Here is a 24,461-nt window from a genome sequence, read left to right as displayed (position 1 = left end):
AGAGCTAAACTTCATTTCTTACTTAGCATGAGATTGGATTCTTTCCGACGCAAGACATGGTCAACAATGATGATGCCGCCATCTTGATCACGTACGCCATGTGGGTGATTTCTAAATCTGCCATTTTCAGTGCTCAGACATGACCTTCCCCGTTGATGTTTCATTTATTCGAAGAACTTGGGGAGAATCCATCTATAACTTCTTCTTCCAGTTTGGGCGGTAGTTGAAGGACTGCAATTTCTGAAAATAGGAAAATTATCAAGAAAAATCCCAGACAAAAGGCTACCTTACAGACGGCAACAAACAAACTTTTCAGCCACACCAAATGTATAACCTAAGCTATAAAGTATGGGAGGACAAAGATCTCGAGTTATACCTAAGTCAACCAAAAAGTTCCAAATCTCAAAGACTGATAATAAGCACATATCTGGGGATGACTTGCACAGAAGGGATAACAAACCGTCACTCAGAGAGTTTTCCAAGAACAAGAATGAAAATACCATTAATAATAATTTTTTTTTTAAAAAGGAAAATATTAGAACAACACATCTAACCATTCTTCTATTCTTACTGCATGCATAGAGAATACTTGAGAAAGAGAAAAAGACTCCAAAGATTCGAATTAGTGATAACCAATACAGGAAAATAACAAATTCTAACCATGTCGCCTAATACTAGAAGATAAGGTCGTCACACTGGTCGAGCGTGGAGGATACGACTGATGGGAGCAGCGAGTATAAGGGCAAAACGGATGCTGTCACTATTTGGGAAGGTAATTCGACGATTACGGATGATCACAAGGATGGGGAAGAGGAGAGATACAATCTGGCATTAGCATGTGCAAGGGGGGAAGGGTTTCCACTGATGGATGCCAGGCTGTATGATGGGCTGGGAGAAGGGCTGAACGTTATTCCACTACAGTGCGGGCTTTTGAACCAAGCCACTTGGGTTGTGGAGGAAGATGTTAGCTTGGAGAGCCAGTATTCTGATTAGGTTCAGAGAAACTTTACAAATATCAGTAAGATGTTTGGTATGACTATTGATGATCTTGAAATTAAAAATTTTGAATATACTTGAGGAAATGGAACAAAACTTTACTGAAACAGAGAAGAGTAGTGAAAAAAAACACGAAAGAAGCAGGGGGAATGAGGGAGTAGGAAATTAAAAAGACTTGAGTGCTCTATAAATTATAAGAGAAAGAAGAGTGGAAGAAAGGGAGAGGGGACCCAGTCCAACGATGTAAGTATTCATGATAGGAAAAATAATTTCTTAAAATTTTAGGAGGCTGAATGATAGGAAGAAGAGGGGTTATCAAAGGGTGCATCAGAAGGTGGAGGCCAGATGTTGTTTGCTTTCAGGAGACAAAAATGGAGAAAATTGATTTGCAGACTATTAAAAGTCTGTGGAAAGAATGCAAGGTCAATGAGTTTTTTTACCTACTGTTGGATCGGCTGGGGGTATTCTTATTATGTGGTACTTTCTAATTCGAGGGAGCAACCTTCATGGTCAAGAATTGACCGATTTTTTATCTCTAACGATTTGTTAATACAACTTGCAGGGTTAAGTCAAAAAGTGTTAAACAGACTCATTTCAGACCATTTCCCCATATGTTTAATTTCGAATGGTATTATTTGGGGATCCGGATCATTTCGGTTGGATAATAAGTGACTGAGGGTGGATGATTTCAAAGAATTGGTGTCTAATACCTGGCAGTAGTCCAGTGTGAAGGGTACTGCTAATTTTCAGTTTGCTCATAAATTAAAGGTTTTGAAAAATAAGATTAAAGATTGGACCAGATGTGAGGTGTACAAAATGGAGAGGAAAATCAGTGACAATTTAAAGGAAATTGAGCTGCTAGATCTGAAAGAAATGGAGGGGAATTTTGGGGAGGGAGATAGGGAGAGAAAGGAGTTTATTAAAAAAGATTTAGCTGCAAACCTGCATTTGGAAGCTATCTCGTGCAGACAAAAATTAAGAGAAAAGTGGTTGAGTGATGATGATAGAAATGCAAGATACTTCTATAGCATCACAAATTATAGAAAAAAAATAACTATGTGGAAGAACTTTGGGAGGATGGGGAGACTGTGAGAGGTAATGAAGCTATGAGGGAAAAGGCTAGAGTGTTTCTTCAGTACCTTTACAGTGAAGAACATAGCAGCAGACTGAAACTTGATGAGCTACATTTTAAACAGCTTAGTGAAGAGAGCAGGGTTGGGCTAGAGATTCATTTCTCTGAGGAGGAGGTCCAGGGGTGTCTTGATGGGTATAACGGGGACAAAGCTCCGGGTTCTGATGGATTCAATATGAAGTTTTTCCAAGTTTATTGGGATGTCATTAAGAAGGATGTCATGGCAGTGTTCAATGATTTCCATAGATTTGGATCCTTTGTTCATTCTCTCAATACTTCTTTTTTAATGATTATCTCCAAGGTGGTTGATGCGAAGGACATTAAAGATTTCAGACCTATAAGCCTTATGGGTAGTATGTATAAGTTGATTTTCAAAGTTTTAACGAAATGTATGACTAGTGTTCTTGGTGAAGTGATTGGGGAGAATCAAAATGCTTTCGTGGAGTGTAGGCAAATTCTCGACGCAGTTATGATTGCTAGTGAGGTGGTGGATGAAATGGTAGGACAGAAAAAAGAAGGAATAATTTGCAAAATTGATATGGAGAAAGCTTATAACCAGTTTTGTTGGGATTTTGTAGATTACATGCTTATGAGATTGGGATTTGGGGGTAGATGGAGGAAATGGATTAGATACTGCATCTCTACTACTTCTTTTGCTGTTATGGTGAATGGCGTACCTTCGTCATTCTTTAAAGCTTCAAGAGGGCTTAAGCAAGGGGATCCCATCTCCCCTCTCTTATTCCTTACTGTTATGGAGGCTTTTAGTAGGTTGATGGATTGGGGAACTTGAGTTGGTGAGGGGTATTTCGGTGGGGAAGGGGACTGATAAGGTGAGAGTTTCCCACTTATTCTTCCCTGATAATGCTCTGCTTTTGTGTGAACCTGATGTTAACGCTTAATTGCATTTGAGATGTATATTACTCTATTTTCAAACAGTTTCCGGACTGAAGATTAATATGAGAAAGACAGAATTGGTGAGAATTGGGAGTAGAGGGGATGAAAGGAGGCTGGCGCAGGTATTGGGCTGTAAGGTCAACACTTTACCAATCAAGTATCTTGGGATCCCGTTAGCCGCTAAATATAAAAATGTTAATACTTGGGATCCTGTGGTGGATCTTTTTGAGAAAAGGTTGGCAGGGTGGAAAAGGGCATTCTTATCTAAAGCGGGTAGGCTCACTTTGATTAAGAGTACTCTTGCAAACCTATCTATCTATTATCTTTCTATATTAACTATCCCTGCTAGCATTGCGCATAAACTTGAGAAGATTCAATGCTGTTTTCCTTGGGGTGATAGAAAGTATCACTTGGTTAAGTGGGTAGATGTGAAGAGGCCCATTAGAGAAGGGGGGCTGGGGATAAGATCCATTAGAGAGTTGAACATTGCCCTCCAAAGGAAAATGGCTTTGGAGGTTCTCTGTTGAGAAAGAGCAGCTGTGGAAGCAAGTTATTAGGGCGAGATGGGGCGATTGGGAGAGGGAGAGTGGGAGGAGGGAAAAGTTTAGACAGATTGGGATGGGGTTATGGAAGAAAATCAGGGAAGGAAACAACACTTTTGAGAAATGTTTGGGTTGACAGGTTGGTAATGGAGAGGATATTCAATTCTTGTTGGATGAATGGTCTGGGGAGTTTCTAACTTAAAGATAAATTCCTTAGAATTTTCTATGTGGTCAGCAACAAGGAGATGAGTGTGAAGGCAGCTTAAGAAGTTGGTTGGGGGGTTGGAGGAGTATGTTGAGCTATTGCTGTGTTTATCTAATAGTAACATAGCCGAGAATAAGGACAAAAGAATTTGGAAGTTAGACAAAAAGATGAGCTTCTCTGTTAAATCATACTATGAATTCATTACTAAGAGAGAACAACAGCACCAATTGTGCCCTTTCATACAAATTTGGAAATCTAAAGCACCATTCATAATCAGGTTTTTTTGCTTGGGAAGTGGCTAAAGAGAGAATTTTAACAATTGACATGCTTAGAAGAAAGGGGAATGTGCTGATTAACAAGTGCTTCTTATTATGCAAAGCTGATGATGAGACCTGTTTCCACTTGTTATTAGGCTGCCCTGTCACTTACAACATTTAGTCTGCTGTTCTGAGGCTTATTGGGGTGGATTGGGTTATGGCGGGCAGTGTAAGTAATGAACATTGGGCTTGGGAGGGTTTGTGTAAAGAAAATGGGAGACATTTATTTCTTATTCCACTTACTATTTTTTGGGTGATTTGTAAAGAAAGAAATGTTAGAACTTTTGAGGGGATAAAGACTAACTTTAGTAACATTAGAGATAAATGGATACACACTTTTGGATCTATCTTGTTGGGTCATGATATTAAAGATTTTGATGATATGGGTGCGGTTATTGACCAATCGATAGATTTGTAATTATTTCATATATGGGTGGTACCCGCTTGGTAGCTTGTGCATAATAATACTTCACTTTTATTTAAAGAAAAAAGGGAAGTCACATTGATCTACATTATAAAACATGATGTCCCCTTTCTTGATATGGCCAAATGCTAAAAACTGTTGCTAGTAAGCGAAATACAAGATGTAGTTGCAAGAACAGATGAATAAGAAAATAAAAGAAAATAAAAGACAGGTGTACAAGAAAATCTATTAAGAATGTGAAATTTACTACAAAAGAGAAATGTAAGAAGCTAATCATGACTTGCATCATGAAGCTTTGCATGAAGAATCAAGCCTAATCAATAATCAGAACCTCACAAATCAAGGGCAGCGACAGAAGGCATTTAAAAGTTACCTTACATCCTTCAGCATCTTGCTCAGTGGCAAGGGCTTGAAGAAATCAGGCGGCACTTCCATTACCCCCAACATCATGCTTGAGATCTAATAGCTCAAATATCAAGCTCTCATCACATGCAAGGTCCATGAATACCTCCTAAAACCCACAAACACAAAATCAATCATTCACAATAGTTGATAAGTATGCAAAAAGAAAGTTTCTTCTTGAGGGACAGAATATACAATAAAAGAGGGATAAAGATAGCATAAACCAAGAGCAATCTGATGATCAGCAACTTGGCAAATGCTACTCACATCCTACAATTAAGCCAACGAGAAACAAATCACCAAAATGTAACCATATCAATCAACTAGGATTACAAAAAGAGGAGCACAACATCAAAACTATGAAACCACCTTGCCAGCAAACAGTTAACCTAACCTCAAACCTGAGAGGGAAGGTACTAAAAATTGCACCACCCAATAGAGGCCGTTCTTATTAGAAATCTCCAGACATCTTTACATTTAATACCAATTTTCCTTCACAAATAAACCACTCAAAAATATCAAAAACCAATAATCTTAACGCAAAAGAAACTATAGACTGAATTAACTGTATATGAAAAAATTGAACATGAAAAACAATTTGAAATGCCTAGCATTCATATGAACAAACCCAATTAGGATATGGAAAATGAAATTAACTTTGAGATTCAAGGAATTAATGGAAGAAGAGTACACAGAACATCGAGAAGCAGGGAGTAAGATAGAAGTGCGGGTTTAGCTGTAGAAGTTTCTAAAAAGTTTCACATTTTCATAGATTAACTGAGATGTGTCTATGATAAATACGACAACAAAAAGGGTAGAGAACTATTTTTTATATTTCAAAAAGAAAAATATCTACTTGCAAGCAAAACATCAAAGTATATTTCTTTTTATATTCTAACCGACCAAGAGATCGAATGAATTTAACTTTTCCCCCAAAAACTGATAAACTTATGCTTAGACACCAAGACACATTTATTTTAAAAGAATTAGTTAATACAGTGTTAGTTTCAAAACATTAAATTGAGAAATTTTTACCGAGGAACAAAAATGCATCTAGATTATCAATGTGGCTTCAAAATGAAGAACGACAACCTTTCTCAAACAAAATGACAATTCTCAAAATCAAGCATCAAATTTTTCCGTCCATACTAAAAATTGATTGAGAAAGCATATTGCCACTACTAAATGAAAAGTTGCCTAACTCTCCAAAAGAAAGTGTCATCGAAGAAACTTTTACTTTCAAATTGACAAACCAAAACATATTTACTTTGGATCGAAATTTCAAGCCACATATTTTTGAGTTGGTATAACTTGAGGGATCAAAGCAGTTTTATTTTGCCACAAAAAATCAAGAATCACATTCTTATGCACCCAGACACATTTCCTTCCTTTAAAAATAGATACAACACATTGTTTCAGCTTTTAAACAATTACTTGAGCATCTCTTAGTGTTCCAACTGGTACACATTCCATATGAAACACCTACCATAATTATGGTAGCTCAATCAATTTAAAGAATTAGAATTTTTGGTATAATAGTATACCTAAGTAGAGACAAAAACATAAGCTGCATATACTTTTACGTGCCCATATCATTTAATATAAGATGTAGAAAGACCAAAAAAAATTTATGATAGAAACTAGTGGAATCAGTGACCAAGATGACATCATTTTTCACCAAGTCTCAATCTTCATTGTGTCACTTAATATGTAGGATGCAATATAGAGAAAGATAACACTCTTTCTTGTAAAAGTAACACATAACTGAGCATACAAGTTTGTAGTTTGTGGTGATAAGATATGAAAGAAACAAACAACAAAAGTTCTCACATAAACTGTTAGATACCATAACCAAACCTACACATTTTTGCCCGTAAGAGCAATAGTGTAACCATGATAATTTTTACTTTCAGATTGTCAAACCTTTAAGAGGAATCATGCCACCAAATTAGCTCATACTTTCAAAGCCACATACAGAAACAGGTTTTCATTGAATCAAAAGCTCAACGCATGTTTTTTCAGAACTAGAACTGAACCGGAGACATTAAATTGTCTCAATAAATTTTAAAAAAATTCTTACTTTCCAAAACACACTTTTATGCTCCAAAGTAATAAATTAGGTGCTCTTACTTTCCAAAACTGGACACATTCCATATGGGACACCATAGGCAATTATTGTTAAGCAAAAACAACAAAGAAACTTTGAAATGACATACCAAAAAATATTAACCTGCAACCAAAAAAAATCCGTGCATACTTTTCTTGACTTCCAACTACCGTAGCGATTGGAGGATTTACCTTTTCCCAAGAAATTGAAAAACATCTGCCGACACATAAAAGTACATTTATTTACAATAAACCAATACACTTTTATTTGCAAAACAATGAATTTGGAAACTTTAACTGAGCAAAGAAAGCATATCAAGTTTATTAAATTGGCTTCAAAATCAAGAACGATGATCTTTCTCAAATAAAATGAATAATTCCCAAAACCGAACATTCATGTCTTTCGTCTATAGTAATAAATAATTGAGAAAGCACACTGCCAGATCTATAAGAGAAAGGTTGCCAACTCTCTAAGAGAAAGGGTGTCATCAAAGTAACGTTTTATTCTGAAAAATATTTACTTTAAATCAAAAGTCTAAAACCACAACTTTTAGAGTTCGGATAACCTGAGGCATTAAAAAAGTTTTAGTTTGCTGCAGGAAATCCAAAATCATTCTCTTTTTGCACCAAGACACATTTATCTTTATACAACACGCTTTCAGTTTCTAAGAATTACTTGAGATCCACTTACTTTTCCAACTAGTATACTTTTCATATAGGACACCTGTAAATTTATTTTAAAAGCAATAGGTCAAGAAACTTTAAACCAACACACTGAAGAAAAATAACTTCCATTTAAAAGATCAAGGGACAATTTTTTAGAGATAGATTTATCTAAGGGACCGGCAAAATCTTTCATTGCTCCAAAAAATCAAGAGATTAAATGAATTTTACTTTTCTCTGAAAAATTGTGAAGCTTTTGCATAGATACCGAGACACATTTATTTCCAAAGAATTAGTTAATACAATGTCAGTTTTGAAACATCAAATTGAGGTACTTTTACTGAGAAACAAACCTGCACCAAGGTTATCAATGTGGCTTCAAAATGAAGAGTGGCAACCTTCCTCACATAAAATGACAATTATTCCCATAAGCGAACATCAAATTTTTCCATCCATTCTAAAAATAGATTGGGAAAGCATATTATCATCACCAAGTGAAAGGATCCCTAGCTCTCCATAAGAGAGTGTGCCACGAAAGAAACTTTTACTTTCAAACCGACACACCGAAACATATTTACTTTGGATCGAAATTTCAGGTCATATCTTTTTTGAGTTGGTACAACTTGAGAGATCAAAACATTTCTATTTTGCCATAAAAAATCAAGAATCACATTTTTATGCACCGAGAAACATCTCATTTTCTAAAAAATAGATACTTGAGCCTCTCTTAGTGTTCCAACTGGTACACTTTTCATATGAAACACCAACTGTAATTATGTTTCAACAAAAGGTTAAAAAATTTTAAGTTGATATATCAAAAAATATTTACTTCCAGCTAAAAGATAAAGTCACATTTTTTTTAAGAATTGGAACTATTCTGAGGGACAGAATTGCCCCAAAAAATTGAGGAACATTTGCTTAGACACCAACATGAATAATTATTTTTAAAAAACAAATAAAGACACCTTCAATTTCAAAAAAAATGAATCGAGTTATTTTACTTTCCGAACTTAAATATTTCAACATGAGACGTCTAAGGATATAAAGTAAGTTTGTTTTGAAAAATTGAGAAACTTTTAGCTTTCAAAATGATTATCCAAGCATAGCGATTTTGGGACTGAAAGCTTGTTGATATGGAATTGAAACTACTCTTATACTTGGGTCCGAGAATCTCAATTAAAACATTCATTATGGATGCAAGTGCCACATAAATAATGTTCTCTACTCAAGAGACCCGGCCATTTTTTATTCTTTACCAAGTATCTTTAATAAATGAAGCTTCAAGACACATCTCAACAGCCTTTCTCGATAAACTAAATCTAATAGTTCCCATAACTGAGCATACAAGTCTTTCGTCCATGGTCATCACATACTAGGAAAGCAAATTGCAATGTCTAAGAGAGAGAGGGGCCATCATGATAGCTTTCACTTCCAAAACGACAAACATAAACATATGTATTAGGAATCAAATGTTCAAAACTCATTTTTTCACAGTTGGTGCTACCCGAGGGACTAGAGCAGATTTACATTTTCTCAAGAAAGAAACATTATTTTATTCATCAAGGCACATTTATTTTTAAAAAATTTATAAAACATGCTTTCGGTTTCTAAATAATAAAGTGAGGCTCTCTTACTTTTCAAATCAAAACACCATAAACATTTATTTTTTAACAAAAGAAACAAGAAACTAAAAATGTACCAAAAAATTGAGAAACATTTGCTCAGGCACCAACAAACAAGTTTATTTTGAAAAAATAAATAGAAACACATGCTCTAAAAAAAATTAATTGAGGCCATTTACTTTCTGAATATGGCACATTGAATGATGTATGTTTGTGCCAAAAGATCATGAAATTCAAACATTCAAAACATATCCCATATATCAAGCAAGTAGATTAAGGTCAAGGGAACAAAGCAAAAATATAATAAGTTACCTAATGCCAGTGCCGTCTAAGAAAGAGAAAACAGGGGCTTACTATCACACCATTTGCTCCTTATTGAACACATGAACCAAATGCATCTCTTATTGATGGTTCTGCCAACTCCTATTTATTTGGTTGGTTTTACAAAGCCAAAGATTTCAGTTTCATGCAATTAATGATGCCACGAAATGTATATAACATTCTATCCATCCCGAAAATAAGTACAAGTCAAAACAGTACACACACTAAACTGAATAAATAGCATCAGAGTTAAAGAATTGTGCCCATCATCCCTGCAATATTACCTTTGAGAAAAACATCTAAACAACCAAATATGGTACGTGCATAACAAGTAACAGTATATAGCTATGAGTATCTCGAGTGTGTGCTTCAAGACCAATGGCTACTCTATAACAGCAGAGAAACAAAGTAGAAATCAAAGTGGTGACAAGTTACAACTTTTCAATTTCTGCACCTTTCCTAAAACATAAAATGGTATGATTCACATCCTTTTCAGATCAAACGAACTCCAACCAGAAGTACAATTTCTAGTTTATGACAACTAATGATACTTTAATAAATAAAATGCCCTGTTCTTCAGAAAGACCACTGCAGAACATCTGCAGGCTGCCACCATAATGAGAAGAATATCATAGAGCACAATATGGGCAATTGCTTTTCCATGAGTTTCTTGTAAAATAAACAGAAAACTAGAGTATGTACATCTAAAGCAACATCGAAAAATGAACAACCAAAACCAAAAATTTGATCCAACCAAGGGGTACACAACATAGAGAGCCAAACCAGAATATTATTTGAAATTTAAATATCATATTACAAGGACAATGACATCACTCGCTGTCCATACATGATCTGAGATCTTTTGGAAAAAAATTTTGCAATTGATCATTAAAGATTGAGAAGTTTTATGGACTACCTTAATCCATCTTACTGGTAGAAGATTTTGCAGATTTGAGATATAACTACAAGAACCTCAGACTTCAGAATCAAACAAGGATTATAAAAGAAAAGGATTCTCCTGGGACATATTTGAGCATGTAAACAAACTAAAAATATTGACAGCATGGAATTTCAAAACTATTATTTTCTAAAAGATGGTCTTCAAACTGTTAACCAACTGAACCATAAGAAAACCAAATTTTTGAAATGAATATACACGCACAAGAAAGGCAAGCAGTTGAAAATATACCATATGAGCAGGCTCTGATGAGATTCCACGATTATAAGAGAAAGGTTGCCAACCCTCCAAGAGAAAGGGTGTCATCAAAGTATCTTTTACTTTCAACAAACATATTCTGAAAAATATTTAATTTGAACCAAAAGTCCAACCCACAATTTTTAGAGCTGGAACAACCCGAGGCATCACAAAAGTTTTACTTTGCTGTAGGAAATCTAAAATCATTTTTTTTTTTGCACCAAAGCACATTTATCTTTCAAATAATAGATACGACATGCTTTCAATTTTTAAAAAATTACTTGAGATCCACTTATTTTTCCAACTTATATACTTTCTATATGGGTCACATGTAGATTTATTTTTAAAGCAAAAGATCAAGAAAACTATATACCACAGATTAATTATTTCCAGTTAAAAGATCAAATGACATTTTTTTAGAGTTAGAATCATCCAAGAGACCGGTAAAATCTTACATTGCCCCAAAAAATTGAGGAACATTTGCTCAGGCACCAACAAACAAGTTTATTTTGAAAAAATAAATAAACACGCTCTAAAAAAAATTAATCGAGGCCATTTACTTTCTGAATATGGGACATTGAATGATATATGTTTGTGCCAAAAGATGATGAAATTCAAACCTTCAAAACATATCTCATATATCTTACATAAACTGAATATGACAGTTCCGGTAATCCAGCGTAGAATTTTTTTATCCGTAGTTGTCATATATTAGGAAAGCAAATTACAATATCAGAAGAGATGTCGTCACAGTATCCTTTACTTTTATGGCCACAAATAGAAACATATTTCTCTTGAATCAAAAGCTCAATGCATGTTTTTTCAAAAATTGGAACTAGATGAGGAGTGGGAGCAAATTTACATTGCCCCAAGAAATCAAATTCCATTTTCTTGTGCATCAAGTCACATTTTATTTTTAAATGATACAAAAAACTGTTTTCAGGTTCGAAATTATAAATTGAGTTTTCTTTACTTCCCGAACCAAAACACTTTCAATGTAGGAGGCCATAAGAAAACAATTTTTTATATTTAAAAAAAAATATCTAATTGCAAATAAAACATCAAAGCATATTTCTTTTTATGTTCCAACCAACCGAGAGATTGAAGAAATTTAACTTTTCCCCAAAAAACTGAGAAACTTTTGCTTGAATACCAAGACACATTTATTTTAAAAGAATTAGTTAATACAGTGTTAGTTTTAAAACATCGAATTGAGAAACTTTTACTAAGGAACAAAAATGCATCTAGATTATCAATGTGGATTCAAAATGAAGATCGGCAACCTTCCTCAAACAAGATGACAATTCCCAAAACCAAGCATCAAACTGAAATTTCAAGCCATATCTTTTTGAGTTGGTACAACTCAAGGGATCAAAGCAGTTTCATTTTGCCACAAAAAATCAAGAATCACATTTTTATGCACTGAGGCACATTTTCTTTCTTTAAAAATAGATACAACACACTGTTTCAGCTTTTAAACAATTACTTGAGCCTCTCTTGATATTCCAATTGGTACACATTCCATATGAAACACCTACCATAATTATGGTAGCTCAACCAATTTCAAGAATTAGAATTTTTGGTATATCCAAGAAAAAAGATAATGATATACTTAAGTAGAGACATAAACATAAACTACATATAATTTGGGCTTAAGAGGCAAAAGGCACTTTTGTTTCAAAACTTAAAAGATCATGACACTTTTACGTGCCTATATCATTTAATATAAGATGTAGAAGAACCAAAAAAAAATTTATGATAGAAACTTGTGGAATCAGTGACCAAGATGACATCATTTTCCACCAAGTCTCAATACATTCATTATGTCACTTAATATATAGGATATAATAAAAGAAAGATAACACTCTTTCTTGTCAAAGTAACACAACTAAGTATACAAATTTGTAGTTTGTGGTTATAAGATATGAAAGAAACAAACAACAAAAGTTCTAGCATAAACTGTGAGATACCATAACCAAATCTATACATTTTTGCCCGTGGCTCTAAAGATTAGGAGAGTGGACACCCAAATCTCTAAGAGAAGTAGTATAACCATGATAACTTTTACTTTCAAATTGTCAAACCTTTAAGAGGAATCATGCCACCAAATGAGCTCCTACTTTCAAAGCCATATACAGAAACAAGTTTTCATTGAATAAAATGTTCAACGCACGTGTTTTCAGAACTAAAACTGGAACTGGACCTGAAAGATTTAAATATCCCCAATAAATTTTAAAAAAAATTTTACTTTCCAAAACACACTTTTATGCTCCAAAATAATAAATTTAGGCGCTCTTACTTTCCGAAACTGGACACGTCCCATATGGGACATCAGAAGCAATTACTGTTAAACAAAAACAACAAAGAAACTTTGAAATGACATACCAAAAAATATTAACCGGCAACCCAAAAAAATTTGTGCATCAAAATCCATGCATACTTTTCACGACTTCCAACTACCGTAGCGATTGGAGGATTTACCTTTTTCCAAGAAATTGGAAAACCTCTGCCTACACATAAAAGTATATTTATTTACAATAAACCAATACACTCTCATCCGCAAAACAATGAACTTGAAAACTTGAACTGAGCAAAGAAAGCACATCAAGTTTATTAATTGGCTTCAAAATTAAAGAACAATGTTCTTTCTTAACCAAAATGAATAATTTCCATAACTGAGCATTCATGTCTTTCGTCCATTTTAATAAATAATTCAGAAAGCACACTGTTAGATCTATATGAGAAAGGTTGCCAACTCTCCAAGAGAAAGGGTATCATCAGAGTAACTTTTACCTTCAACCAACATATTCAAAAAAATATTTACTATGAATCAAAAGTCTAAAACCACAACTTTTAGAGTTCGGACAATCCGAGGCATTAAAAAAGTTTTAGTTTGCTGCAGAAAATCCAAGGCACATTTATCTTTAACAACATGCTTTCAGTTTCTAAGAATTACTTGAGATCCACTTACGTTTTCAACTGGTATACTTTCCATATAGGACACCTGTAGATTTATTTTTAAAGCATAAGGTCAAGAAACTTTAAACAAACATACCGAAGAACAAAAACTTCCACTTGAAAGATAAAGGGGCAATTTTTTAGAGACCGAATTATCCAAGGGACCAGTGAAATCTTACATTGCTCCAAAAAATCAAGAGATTAAATGAAATTTACTTTTCTCTGAAAAACTATGAAGCTTTTGCATAGATACCGAGGCACATTTATCTCTAAATAATTAGCTAATACAATGTTAGTTTCGAAACATCAAATTGAGGTACTTACTGAGGAACAAAACTGTACCAAGATTATCAATGTGGCTTCAAAATGAAGAGTGGCAACCTTCCTCACATAAAATGACAATTCCCATAAGCGAACATCAAAGTTTTCTGTCCATTCTAAAAATAGATTGGGAAAGCATACTGTCATCACAAAGCGAAAGGTCCCCAAACTCTCCATAAGAAATTGCGCCACGAAAGAAACTCTTACTTTCAAACCGACAAACCGAAATATATTTACTTTGGATCGAAATTTCAGATCATATCTTTTTTGATTTGGTACAACTTGGGGATCCAAGCATTTTCATTTTGCCACAAAAAATCAAGAATCACATTCTTAAACACCGAGAAACATCTCATTTTCTAAAAAATAGATACAACACATTTTTCAGCTTTGAAACAATTACTTGAGTCTCTCTAAGTGTTCCAACTGGTACACTTTTCATACGGAACACCTATTGAAATTATGTTTCAACAAAGTTAAAAATTTTTAAGTTGATATATCAGAAAATATTTACTTCCAACTAAAAGATCAAGTCACATTTTTTTAAGAATTGGAACTATTCTGAGGGACAAGATTGCCACAAAAAATTGAGGAACATTTACTTAGGCACCAATAGGAACAATTATTTTTAAAAAACAAACAAAGACACCCTCAATTTAAAAAAAATGAATCGAGTTATCTCACTTTCCGAACTTACATATTTCGATATGAGATGTCTAAGGATATAAAGTAAGTTTGTTTTTAAGGATCGAGAAACTTTTAGCTTTCAAAATGATTATCCAAGCACAGCGATTTTGGGACTGAAAGCTTGTTAATATAGAATTGGAGCTCTTATACTTGGGTCCAAGAATCTCAATTAAAACATTTATTATGAATGAAAGGGCCACATAAATAATGTTCTCTACCCAAGAGACCTAGCTATTTTTGATTCTTTACCAACTATCTTTAATAAATGAAGATTCAAAACACATATCGAGATATATATCTTCATGAGAAAGTGTGACATCAAAATAACTTTTTCTTTTAAACTAATATATCGGGACATATTTTGTTGTTTGCTTACTTTTCAAACCGGGACACCATAAAAAAATATTTTTCAATGAAAGAAGCAAGAAACTTAAAACGATACTAAAAATATTTACTTGTAGTTAGAAAATCCAGCCATATTTTTTGTAGGTTAAAACTACCAGATGGACACAAGAAATTCTACTTTCTCAGAAGAAATTGAAAAACTTTTCCTTAACCACGGACAAAAATTTATTTTGAAACATTAAATCAATTTACTCTCACTTTCAATAAAATAAATTATGACACTTTTCCCGACAAACGAAAGCAAATCTTGTTACCTGATATTGCTTCAAAATAAAGAATGACAACCTTTCTCACATAAGATGAATATCCCAATAACAAAAGCATTCATGTTTTGTCTACGTTAATTTGTCAACTCTATGTGAGAAAACTTGATAACTCTTCAAGAGAAAGTGTGTCATCAAAGTAACTTTTTCTTTCAAACTAATATATCAGAACATATTTACTTACTTGCTTATTTTTCAAATCTGGACATCGAAAAAAATTAATTGAAAACGAAAGAAGCAAGAAACTTAAAATGATAACAAAAGAAATATTTACTTGCAGCAAGAAGATCTAGCCACATTTTATTTTAAGTTCAAACTACCGGGTGGACATAAAGAATTCTACTTCTCCGAAGAAATCGAAAAACTTTTCCTTAAACATGTACAGAAATTTATTTTGAAATAATAAATAAATTTTCTTTCTCTTTCAATAAAATAAATTAAGGTACTTTACCGACGAACAAAGTAAATCTAGATGCCTAATGTGGCCTTCAAATAAAGAACGACAATATCTCTCACATAAGATAGATATCCCGATAACCAAGCATCCATGTTTTATATCTGCACTAATTTGTCAACTCTATGTAAGAAAGTTTGCCGACTCTTCAAGAGAAAGTGTGTCATTGAAGTAACTTTTTCTTTCAAACTAATGTATCGGATCATATTTACTTGCTTGCTCACTTTTCAAACTGGGATATTGTAAAAAATCATTTTTAAACAAAAGAAGCAAGAAACTTAAAACGATATAAAAAAATATTTACTTGCAATTAGAAGATCTAGCTATTTTTGTTTTAAGTTCAAACTACCAGTGAGACACAAGGAATTCTACTTTCTCCGAAGAAATCAAAAAGCTCTTCCTTAAACACGGACGCAAATTTATTTTCAAACAATAAATCAATTTCCTCTCACTTTCAATAAAATAAATTAAAGCACTTTTACTGACGAACAAAAACAAATCTACTTACCTAGTATGGTTTAAAAATGAAGAACGCCACCTATTCTCACATAAAATGAATATCCCGATAACCAAACATTCATATTTAATGTTTGTGTTAATTTGTCAACTCTATATGAGAAAGTTAACTGACTCTTCAATACAAAGTGTGTCAGCAAAGTAACTTTTTCTTTCAAACTAATATATCGGGACATATTTACTTCCTTGCTTACATTCCAAACTGGGACACCGTAAAACTTTATTTTTCAATGAAATGAAAGAAGCATGAAACTTAAAGCGATACCAAAAAATTTTTACTTGAAGCCAGAAGATCCAGCGACATTTTTTTTTTAAGTTCAAACTACTGGATGGACACAAAGAATTCAACTGTCTCCAAAAAAATCGAAAACCATTTTTGTGGGTTCAAAATGAAGAACGACAACCTCTCTCACATAAGATATATATTTCGATAACCAAGCATTCATGTTCTATGTCTGTGTTAATTTGTCAACTCTATGTGAGAAAGTTTGTCATCTCTTCAAGAGAAAGTGTGACATCAAAGTAACTTTTTCTTTCAAACTAATATATTGGAACATATTTACTTGCTTGCTCACTTTTCAAACTGGGACATTGTAAAAAATCATTTTTAAACGAAAGAAGCAAGAAACTTAAAACGATACAAAAAAATATTTATTTGCAATTAGAAGATCCAGCTATTTTTGTTTTAAGTTCAAACTATCAGTGAGACACAAGAAATTTTACTTTCTCTGAAGAAATTGAAAAACTCTTCATAAAACACGGATGCACATTTATTTTCAAACAATAAATCAATTTGCTCTCACTTTTAATAAAATAAATTAAAGCACTTTTACTAACGAACAAAATAAATCTAGTTAGCTTATGTGGCTTCAAAATGAAAAACGACAACATTTCTCACATAAGATGAATATCTCTATAACCAAACATTCATGTTTTAGGTCTACACTAATTTATCAACACTATATGAGAAAGTTAGCCGACTCTTCAAGACAAAGTGTGTCATCAAAGTAACTTTTTCTTTCAAACTAATATATTGAGACATATTTACTTACTTGTTTACGTTCCAAATTGGGACACCGTAAAAATTTAGTTTTCAATGAAAGAAGCAAGAAACTTAGGGCGACGCCAAAAAATATTTATTTGAAGTCAAAAGATCCAATCACATTTTTTTAAGTTCAAAGTACCGAACGGACACAAAGAATTCAATTGTCTCCGAAAAAATCGAAAGTCTTTTCCGTGGGTTCAAAATGAAGAACTACAACCTTTCTCACATAAGATAAATATTCCGATAACCAAGCATTCATGTTTTACATCTGCGCTAATTTGTCAACTCTATGTGAGAAAGTTTGCCGACTCTTCAAGAGATAGTGTGTCATCAAAATAACTTTTTCTTTCAAACTAATGTATAGTATCATATTTACTTGCTTGCTCACTTTTCAAACTGGGACATTGTAAAAAATCATTTTTAAACGAAAGAAGCAAGAAACTTAAAACGATACAAAAAAATATTTACTTGCAATTAGAAAATCCAGCTATTTTTGTTTTAAGTTCAAACTACCAGTGAGACACAAGAAATTCTACTTTCTCCAAAGAAATCGAAAAGTTCTTCCTTAAACACGGATGGAAATTTATTTTCAAACAATAAATCAATTTTCTCTCACTTTCATTAAAATAAATTAAGGCAGTTTTACTGACGAACAAGAATAAATCTAGTTACCTGATGTGGCTTAAAAATGAAGAACGACAACCATTCTCACATAAGATGAATATCTCGATAACCAAGCATCCATGTTTTATGTTTGCATTAATTTGTCAACTCTATGTGAGAAAGTTAGACGACTCTTCAAGACAAAATGTGTCATCAAAATAACTTTTTCTTTCAAACTAATATATCGGGACATATTTACTTCCTTGCTTACGTTCTAAACAGGGACACCGTAAAAATTTATTTTTCAATGAAAGAAGAATGAAACTTAAAGCGATACCAAAAAATATTTACTTGAAGTTAGAAGATCCACCAACATTTTTTTTTAAATTCAAACTCCTGGACAGACAAAGAATTCAATCGTCTCCGAAAAAATCAAAAACCTTTTCTGTGGGTTCAAAATGAAGAATTACAACCTTTCTCACATAAGTAAATATCCCGATAACCAAGCATCCATGTTTTATGTCTGTGCCAATTTGTCAACACTATGTGAGAAAGTTAGCCGAATCTTCCAGACAAAGTGTATCATCAAAGTAACATTTTCTTTCAAAATAATATATCGGAACATATTTACTTCCTTGCTTACGTTCCAAACTGGGACATCGTAAAAATTTAATTTTTAAATGAAAGAAGCAAGAAACTTAAAGCGATACCAAAAAATATTTACTCGAAATCAGAAGATCCAATCACATTTTTTTTAAGTTCAAAGTACCGGACGGACACAAAGAATTTAATTGTCTCCGAAAAATTGAAAACATTTTTTCGTGGGTTCAAAATGAAGAGCTACAACCTTTCTCACATAAGATAAATATCCCGATAACCAAGCATCCATGTTTTATATCTGCGCTAATTTGTCAACTATATGTAAGAAAGTTTGCCAACTCTTCAAGAGAAAGTGTCATCAAAGTAACTTTTTCTTTCAAACTAATGTATCGGATCATATTTACTTGCTTGCTCACTTTTCAAACTGGAACATTGTAAAAAATCATTTTTAAACGAAAGAAGCAAGAAACTTAAAACGATATAAAAAAATATTTACTTGCAATGAGAAGATCTAGCTATTTTTGTTTTAAGTTCAAACTACTAGTGAGACACAAGGAATTCTATTTTCTCCGAAGAAATCGAAAAGCTCTTCCTTAAACACGGATACAAATTTATTTTCAAACAATAAATCAATTTCCTCTCACTTTCAATAAAATAAATTAAAGCACTTTTACTGACGAACAAAAACAAATTTAGTTACCTGTTATGGTTTAAAAATGAAGAACGCCAACCATTCTCACATAAGATAAATATCCCGATAACCAAACATTCATATTTAATGTCTGTGCTAATTTGTCAACTTTATGTGAGAAAGTTAGCTGACTCTTCAAGACAAAGTGTGTCATCAAAGTAATTTTTTCTTTCAAAATAATATATTGAGACATATTTACTTGCTCGCTTACATTCCAAACTAGGATACCGTAAAAATTTATTTTTCAATGACATGAAAGAAGCATGAAACTTTAAGCGATACCAAAAAATTTTTAGTTGAAGTCAGAAGATCCAGCCACATTTTTTTTTTTAAGTTAAAACTACTGGACGGACACAAAGAATTCAACTGTCTCCGAAAAAATCGAAAACCATTTTCGTGGGTTCAAAATGAAGAACGACAACTTTTCTCACATAAGATATATATTTCGATAACCAAGCATCCATGTTTTATGTCTGCGTTAATTTGTCAACTCTATATGAGAAAGTCTGTCTCTTCAAGAGAAAGTGTGATATCAAAGTAACTTTTTCTTTCAAACTATATACTGGAACATATTTACTTGCTCGCTCACTTTTCAAACTGGAATATTGTAAAAAGTCATTTTTAAACGAAATAAGCAAGAAACTAAAAACTATACAAAAAAAAAAAAAAATTTACTTGCAATTAGAAGATCCAGCTATTCTTGTTTTAAGTTCAAACTATCATTGAGACACAAGGAATTCTACTTTCTCCAAAGAAATCAAAAAGCTCTTCCTTAAAAAATAGACGCCAATTTATTTTCAAGCAATAAATCAATTTCCTCTTACTTTCAATAAAATAAATTAAGGCACTTTTACTGACGAACAAAAACAAATCTAGTTACCTGATGTGGCTTCAAAATGAAGAACGACAACCATTCTCACATAAGATGAATATCCCGATAACCAAACATCCATGTTTTATGTCTGTGCTAATTTGTCAACTTTATGTGAAAAAGTTAGCCGACTCTTCAAGACAAAATGTGTCATCAAAGTAACTTTTTCTTTCAAACTAATATATTGAGACATATTTACTTGTTTGCTTACGTTCCAAACTGGGACATCGTAAAAATTTATTTTTCAATGAAAGAAGCATTAAACTTAAAGCGATACCAAAAAATATTTACTTGAAGTCAAAAGATCTAGTCACATTTTTTTTTTAAGTTCAAACTACCGGACAAACACAAAGAATTCAATTGTCTCCAAAAAAATCAAAAAAAATTTCGGTGGGTTCAAAATGAAGAACTACAACATTTCTCACATAAGATAAATATCCCGATAACTAAGAATCCATGTTTTATGTCTGCGCTAATTTTTCAACTCTATGTGAGAAAGTTTGCCAACTCTTCAACAGAAAGTGTCATCAAAGTAACTTTTTATTTCAAACTAATATATCGGGACATATTACTTACTTGCTTACTTTTTAAACCGGGACACCAAAAAAAAATTATTTGAAAACAAAATTAGCAAGAAAATTAAAACAGTACAAAAAAATATTTGCATTCAGAATATCCAGCCACTTTTTTTTTAAGATCAGACTACCGGACAGATACAAAGCATTCTACTTTCTTCGAAGAAATCAAAAATCTTTTATTGAACACGAACACAAATTTATTTTCAAATAATAAATCAATTCCTTCACTAGTAATAAAATAAATTAAGGCAGTTTTACCGATAAACAAAAGCAAATCTAGTTACCTGATGTAGCATCAAAATGAAAAACGACAACCTATCTCACATAAGATGAATATCCCAACAACCAAGCATCCATGTTTTATGTCTGGGCTAATTTGTCAACTCTATGTGAGAAAGTTTGCAAACTCTTCAAGAAAAAGTGTCATCGAAGTAAATTTTTTTTTTCAAACTAATATATCAAGATATATTTACTCGCTTGCTTACTTTTCAAACCGGGATACCGTAAAAAATTATTTGAAAACGAAAGAAGCAAGAAACTTAAAGCGACACATTACTTGCAGTCAGAAGATCCAGCCACATTTTGTTTTAAGTTCAAACTACTAGACAAACACAAAAAATTTAACTTTCTCCGAAGAAATAAAAAAATTTTTCCTTAAACACGAACAAAAGTTTATTTTGAAACAATAAATCAATTTTCTCTTACTTTCAATAAAATATATTAAGACACTTTTACCGACGAACAAAAGTAAATTTAAATACCTGATGTGTGCTTAAAATGAAGAACGACAGCCTTTCTCACATAAAATAAGTATCCCGATGACCACCCTATAAAACTCAGTAAGAGCGAAAACGCCATTCTTAAGAAAGTACATGGCGTAAAATGATACCCACATGCCACACATCCGCACAGCTGCACTGGTCGCCTGCATAACCAGCAACAGGAAGAAACTTTATTTGTTCCTTTCAACAACAAGTCCCGAGTAACAACTGCAAAGGGGAGTCCAATTACCTCATTTACTATTTTTCAAGAAAGTTAACTTCCTCTGTTAAATTAAATAAACTAGGGTTCAAAAACCTTCAATTTGAACGTCTAACTTGGGAAGGTTTGATCCTTGTTTTTTTTCATCAAAAAAGCATATCCTCTATTTCTAATTTTAGTGAATCATTCTGTTTTCCCCTATCTCTGTATGAGAAGAATATCATAGAGCACAATATGGGCAACTGCTTTTCCATGAGTTTCTAAAATATGTACATCTAAAGCAACATCAAAGAATGAACAACCAAAACGATCTGGGCCAAACCGAGTCAAAAGTTTGATCCAACTGAGGGGTATACAACATAGAGAGCCAAACCAGAATAGTATTTGAAATTTAAATATCATATTACAAGGACAATGACATCACTCACGGTCCATACATGATCTGAGATCTTTTGGAAAAAAAAAATTTGCAATTGATCGTTAAAGATTGAGAAGCTTTTTTGGACTACCTTAACCCATCTTACTGGTAAAAGATTTTGCACATTTGATATATAACTACAAGAACCTCAGACTTCAGAATGAAACAAGGATTATAAAAGAAAAGGATTCTCCTGGGACATATTTGAGCATGTAAACAAACTGAAAATATTGACAGACTTCAGAATGAGAAGCTTTTTTGGACTACCTTAACCCATCTTACTGGTAAAAGATTTTGCACATTTGATATATAACTACAAGATCCTCAGACGTCAGAATGAAACAAGGATTATAAAAGAAAAAGATTCTCCTGGGACATATTTGAGCATGTACACAAACTGAAAATATTGACAGCATGGAATTTCTAAACTATAATTTTCAAAAAGACGGTCTTCAAACTGTTAACCAACTGAACCATATGAAAACGAAATTTTGGAAAAGAATATACGTGCACAAGAAAGGCAAGCGGTTGAAAAATTACCATATGAGCAGGCTCCACAATCTGATACCCAGTTTCATCTCTGAACATGGCAACAAATTCATCTGAAATTCACAATAGCCGAGACACAAATCAGCGCAGCACTTAAAGTCGAATATAATTAAAAACAAAAAACAAAGAAGAAAATTTGGAAAAGAGATAACCTTCATTTCTTACTTAGCATGAGAATGGATTCTTTTCGACGCGAGCCATGGTCGACAATGATGATGCCATCTTGATCACGTCCGCCATCTGGGTAATTTCTAGATCCGCCATTTTCAGTGCTCAGACATGGTCTTCCCCGTTGATGTTTCCTTAATTCGAAGAACTTGGGGAGAACCCATTTGATCCTTGTTCTTTTGCATCAAAAAAACATATCCTCTGTTTCTAATTTTCGTGAATCATTCTGTTTTCCCCAATCTCTACCTCCCTTTTCCATTTTCTCAACAAGACTCCTACAATTTCAAAACCCTAACCCGCCTTTTCGTACATATATTTCTCCCACTGGTTTCTGGTTTTCGACACCATCGTCAAAAACTAAAGGATTTCGGTTGGGTAGTCTCAGAATTAAATTTGAGGAGTAGATCGGAGTCGGCGTTCGGGCGGGAGCAGGACAAATGAGTAATCAGAATTTGCAGGTAGAGGCGTTCAAGCACCGGGTGGTCGTCGATCCAAAATACCTCCGCTTGATGAATACAATAACAGAACCGGTAGATAAGAAAAACCTAATTTAATAAGATTAAACATAAGCAAAATTAGAGAGTTTGAAGGGATCATAGGCAGGAGGAGGTGTACCCAGACAAAGCCAAAAGCAGACAGCGAAACAGTGAAGTAGAAGCCTCTGAAAATCGCGTTTTTATAGGCGGGCTGCGGTGCGTCCTTTTGACGCCACCTCCGCGTGATAAATACGCGATATATGAGGGGTAAAAAAGGAAAACCAAAGATTGGGCTGAAAAATAAACACGTTTGTTTTTACAGGCTAATGACTTTTTGGTGGGTTTTTGTGCCCTCTTGTTTTATTATGTTTAAATAATTATTAATTAAAATAGAAAAATTAATTTAATAAAAATAATTGTCAAAAAAATTATTATTTAAAATAACTAAAAATTCTATATTTGGTAAAATTTGTAACACTCCAATTATTATTATTATTATTAGTATTATTTTATTTTAATTTTTTTGTAATTTTTATATGAATATATGAATTTTTATATAGTTTTAATTTATTTTAATTTAATTAAATAGAAATAATAATAATAATAATAAGAGGTAAAATTAATTTAATAAAGAGCAAAATATAGTTTCACCTCTTATTGACTAGTCTTATTTAGATTTTATAAATTTTGTGTGGTTTCATTTTTTAGTATATATTTGTGCGTGTGTGATCTTTTAAACATGAACTTTTTTTAAATATTTAAATTAAACTCTAATAAACTCTTTACTTCCCAGAACACTTTTATGCTCCAAATTAATAAATTAAGTGCTCTTACTTTCCAAAACTGGACACATTCCATATGGGACACCATAGGTAATTATTGTTAAACAAAAATAACAAAGAAACTTTGAAATGACATACCAAAAAATATTAACCTGCGACAAAAAAAAATCCGTGCATACTTTTCTTGACTTCCAACTACCGTAGTGATTGGAGGATTTACCTTTTCTCAAGAAATTGAAAAACATCTGTCGACACATAAAAGTACATTTATTTACA

The 24,461-nt window shown here is 32.9% G+C and overlaps 1 protein-coding gene across 1 annotated transcript in view; it reads right to left on the bottom strand.

Moving 5' to 3' along the window:
• The window catches only part of LOC110825728 (sirohydrochlorin ferrochelatase, chloroplastic-like), a 35,113-nt gene extending 11,484 nt beyond the window's left edge, over nucleotides 1-23,629 (bottom strand). Inside the window, 5 exon segments of the mRNA XM_088215182.1 lie at nucleotides 23-240; nucleotides 4,884-5,021; nucleotides 21,573-21,736; nucleotides 22,751-22,812; nucleotides 22,912-23,629. Of these exon segments, the coding sequence (XP_088071308.1) occupies nucleotides 23-164 (142 nt within the window). The 5' untranslated portion in view covers nucleotides 165-240; nucleotides 4,884-5,021; nucleotides 21,573-21,736; nucleotides 22,751-22,812; nucleotides 22,912-23,629.
• Nucleotides 23,630-24,461: the final 832 nt, after the last annotated feature.

Source organism: Carica papaya, chromosome 1, assembly GCF_054855325.1.
Source record: "Carica papaya isolate Zhongbai chromosome 1, ASM5485532v1, whole genome shotgun sequence".
NCBI classification, from domain to species: Eukaryota; Viridiplantae; Streptophyta; class Magnoliopsida; order Brassicales; family Caricaceae; genus Carica; species Carica papaya.
This window is presented reverse-complemented; position numbering and strand designations above follow the sequence as displayed.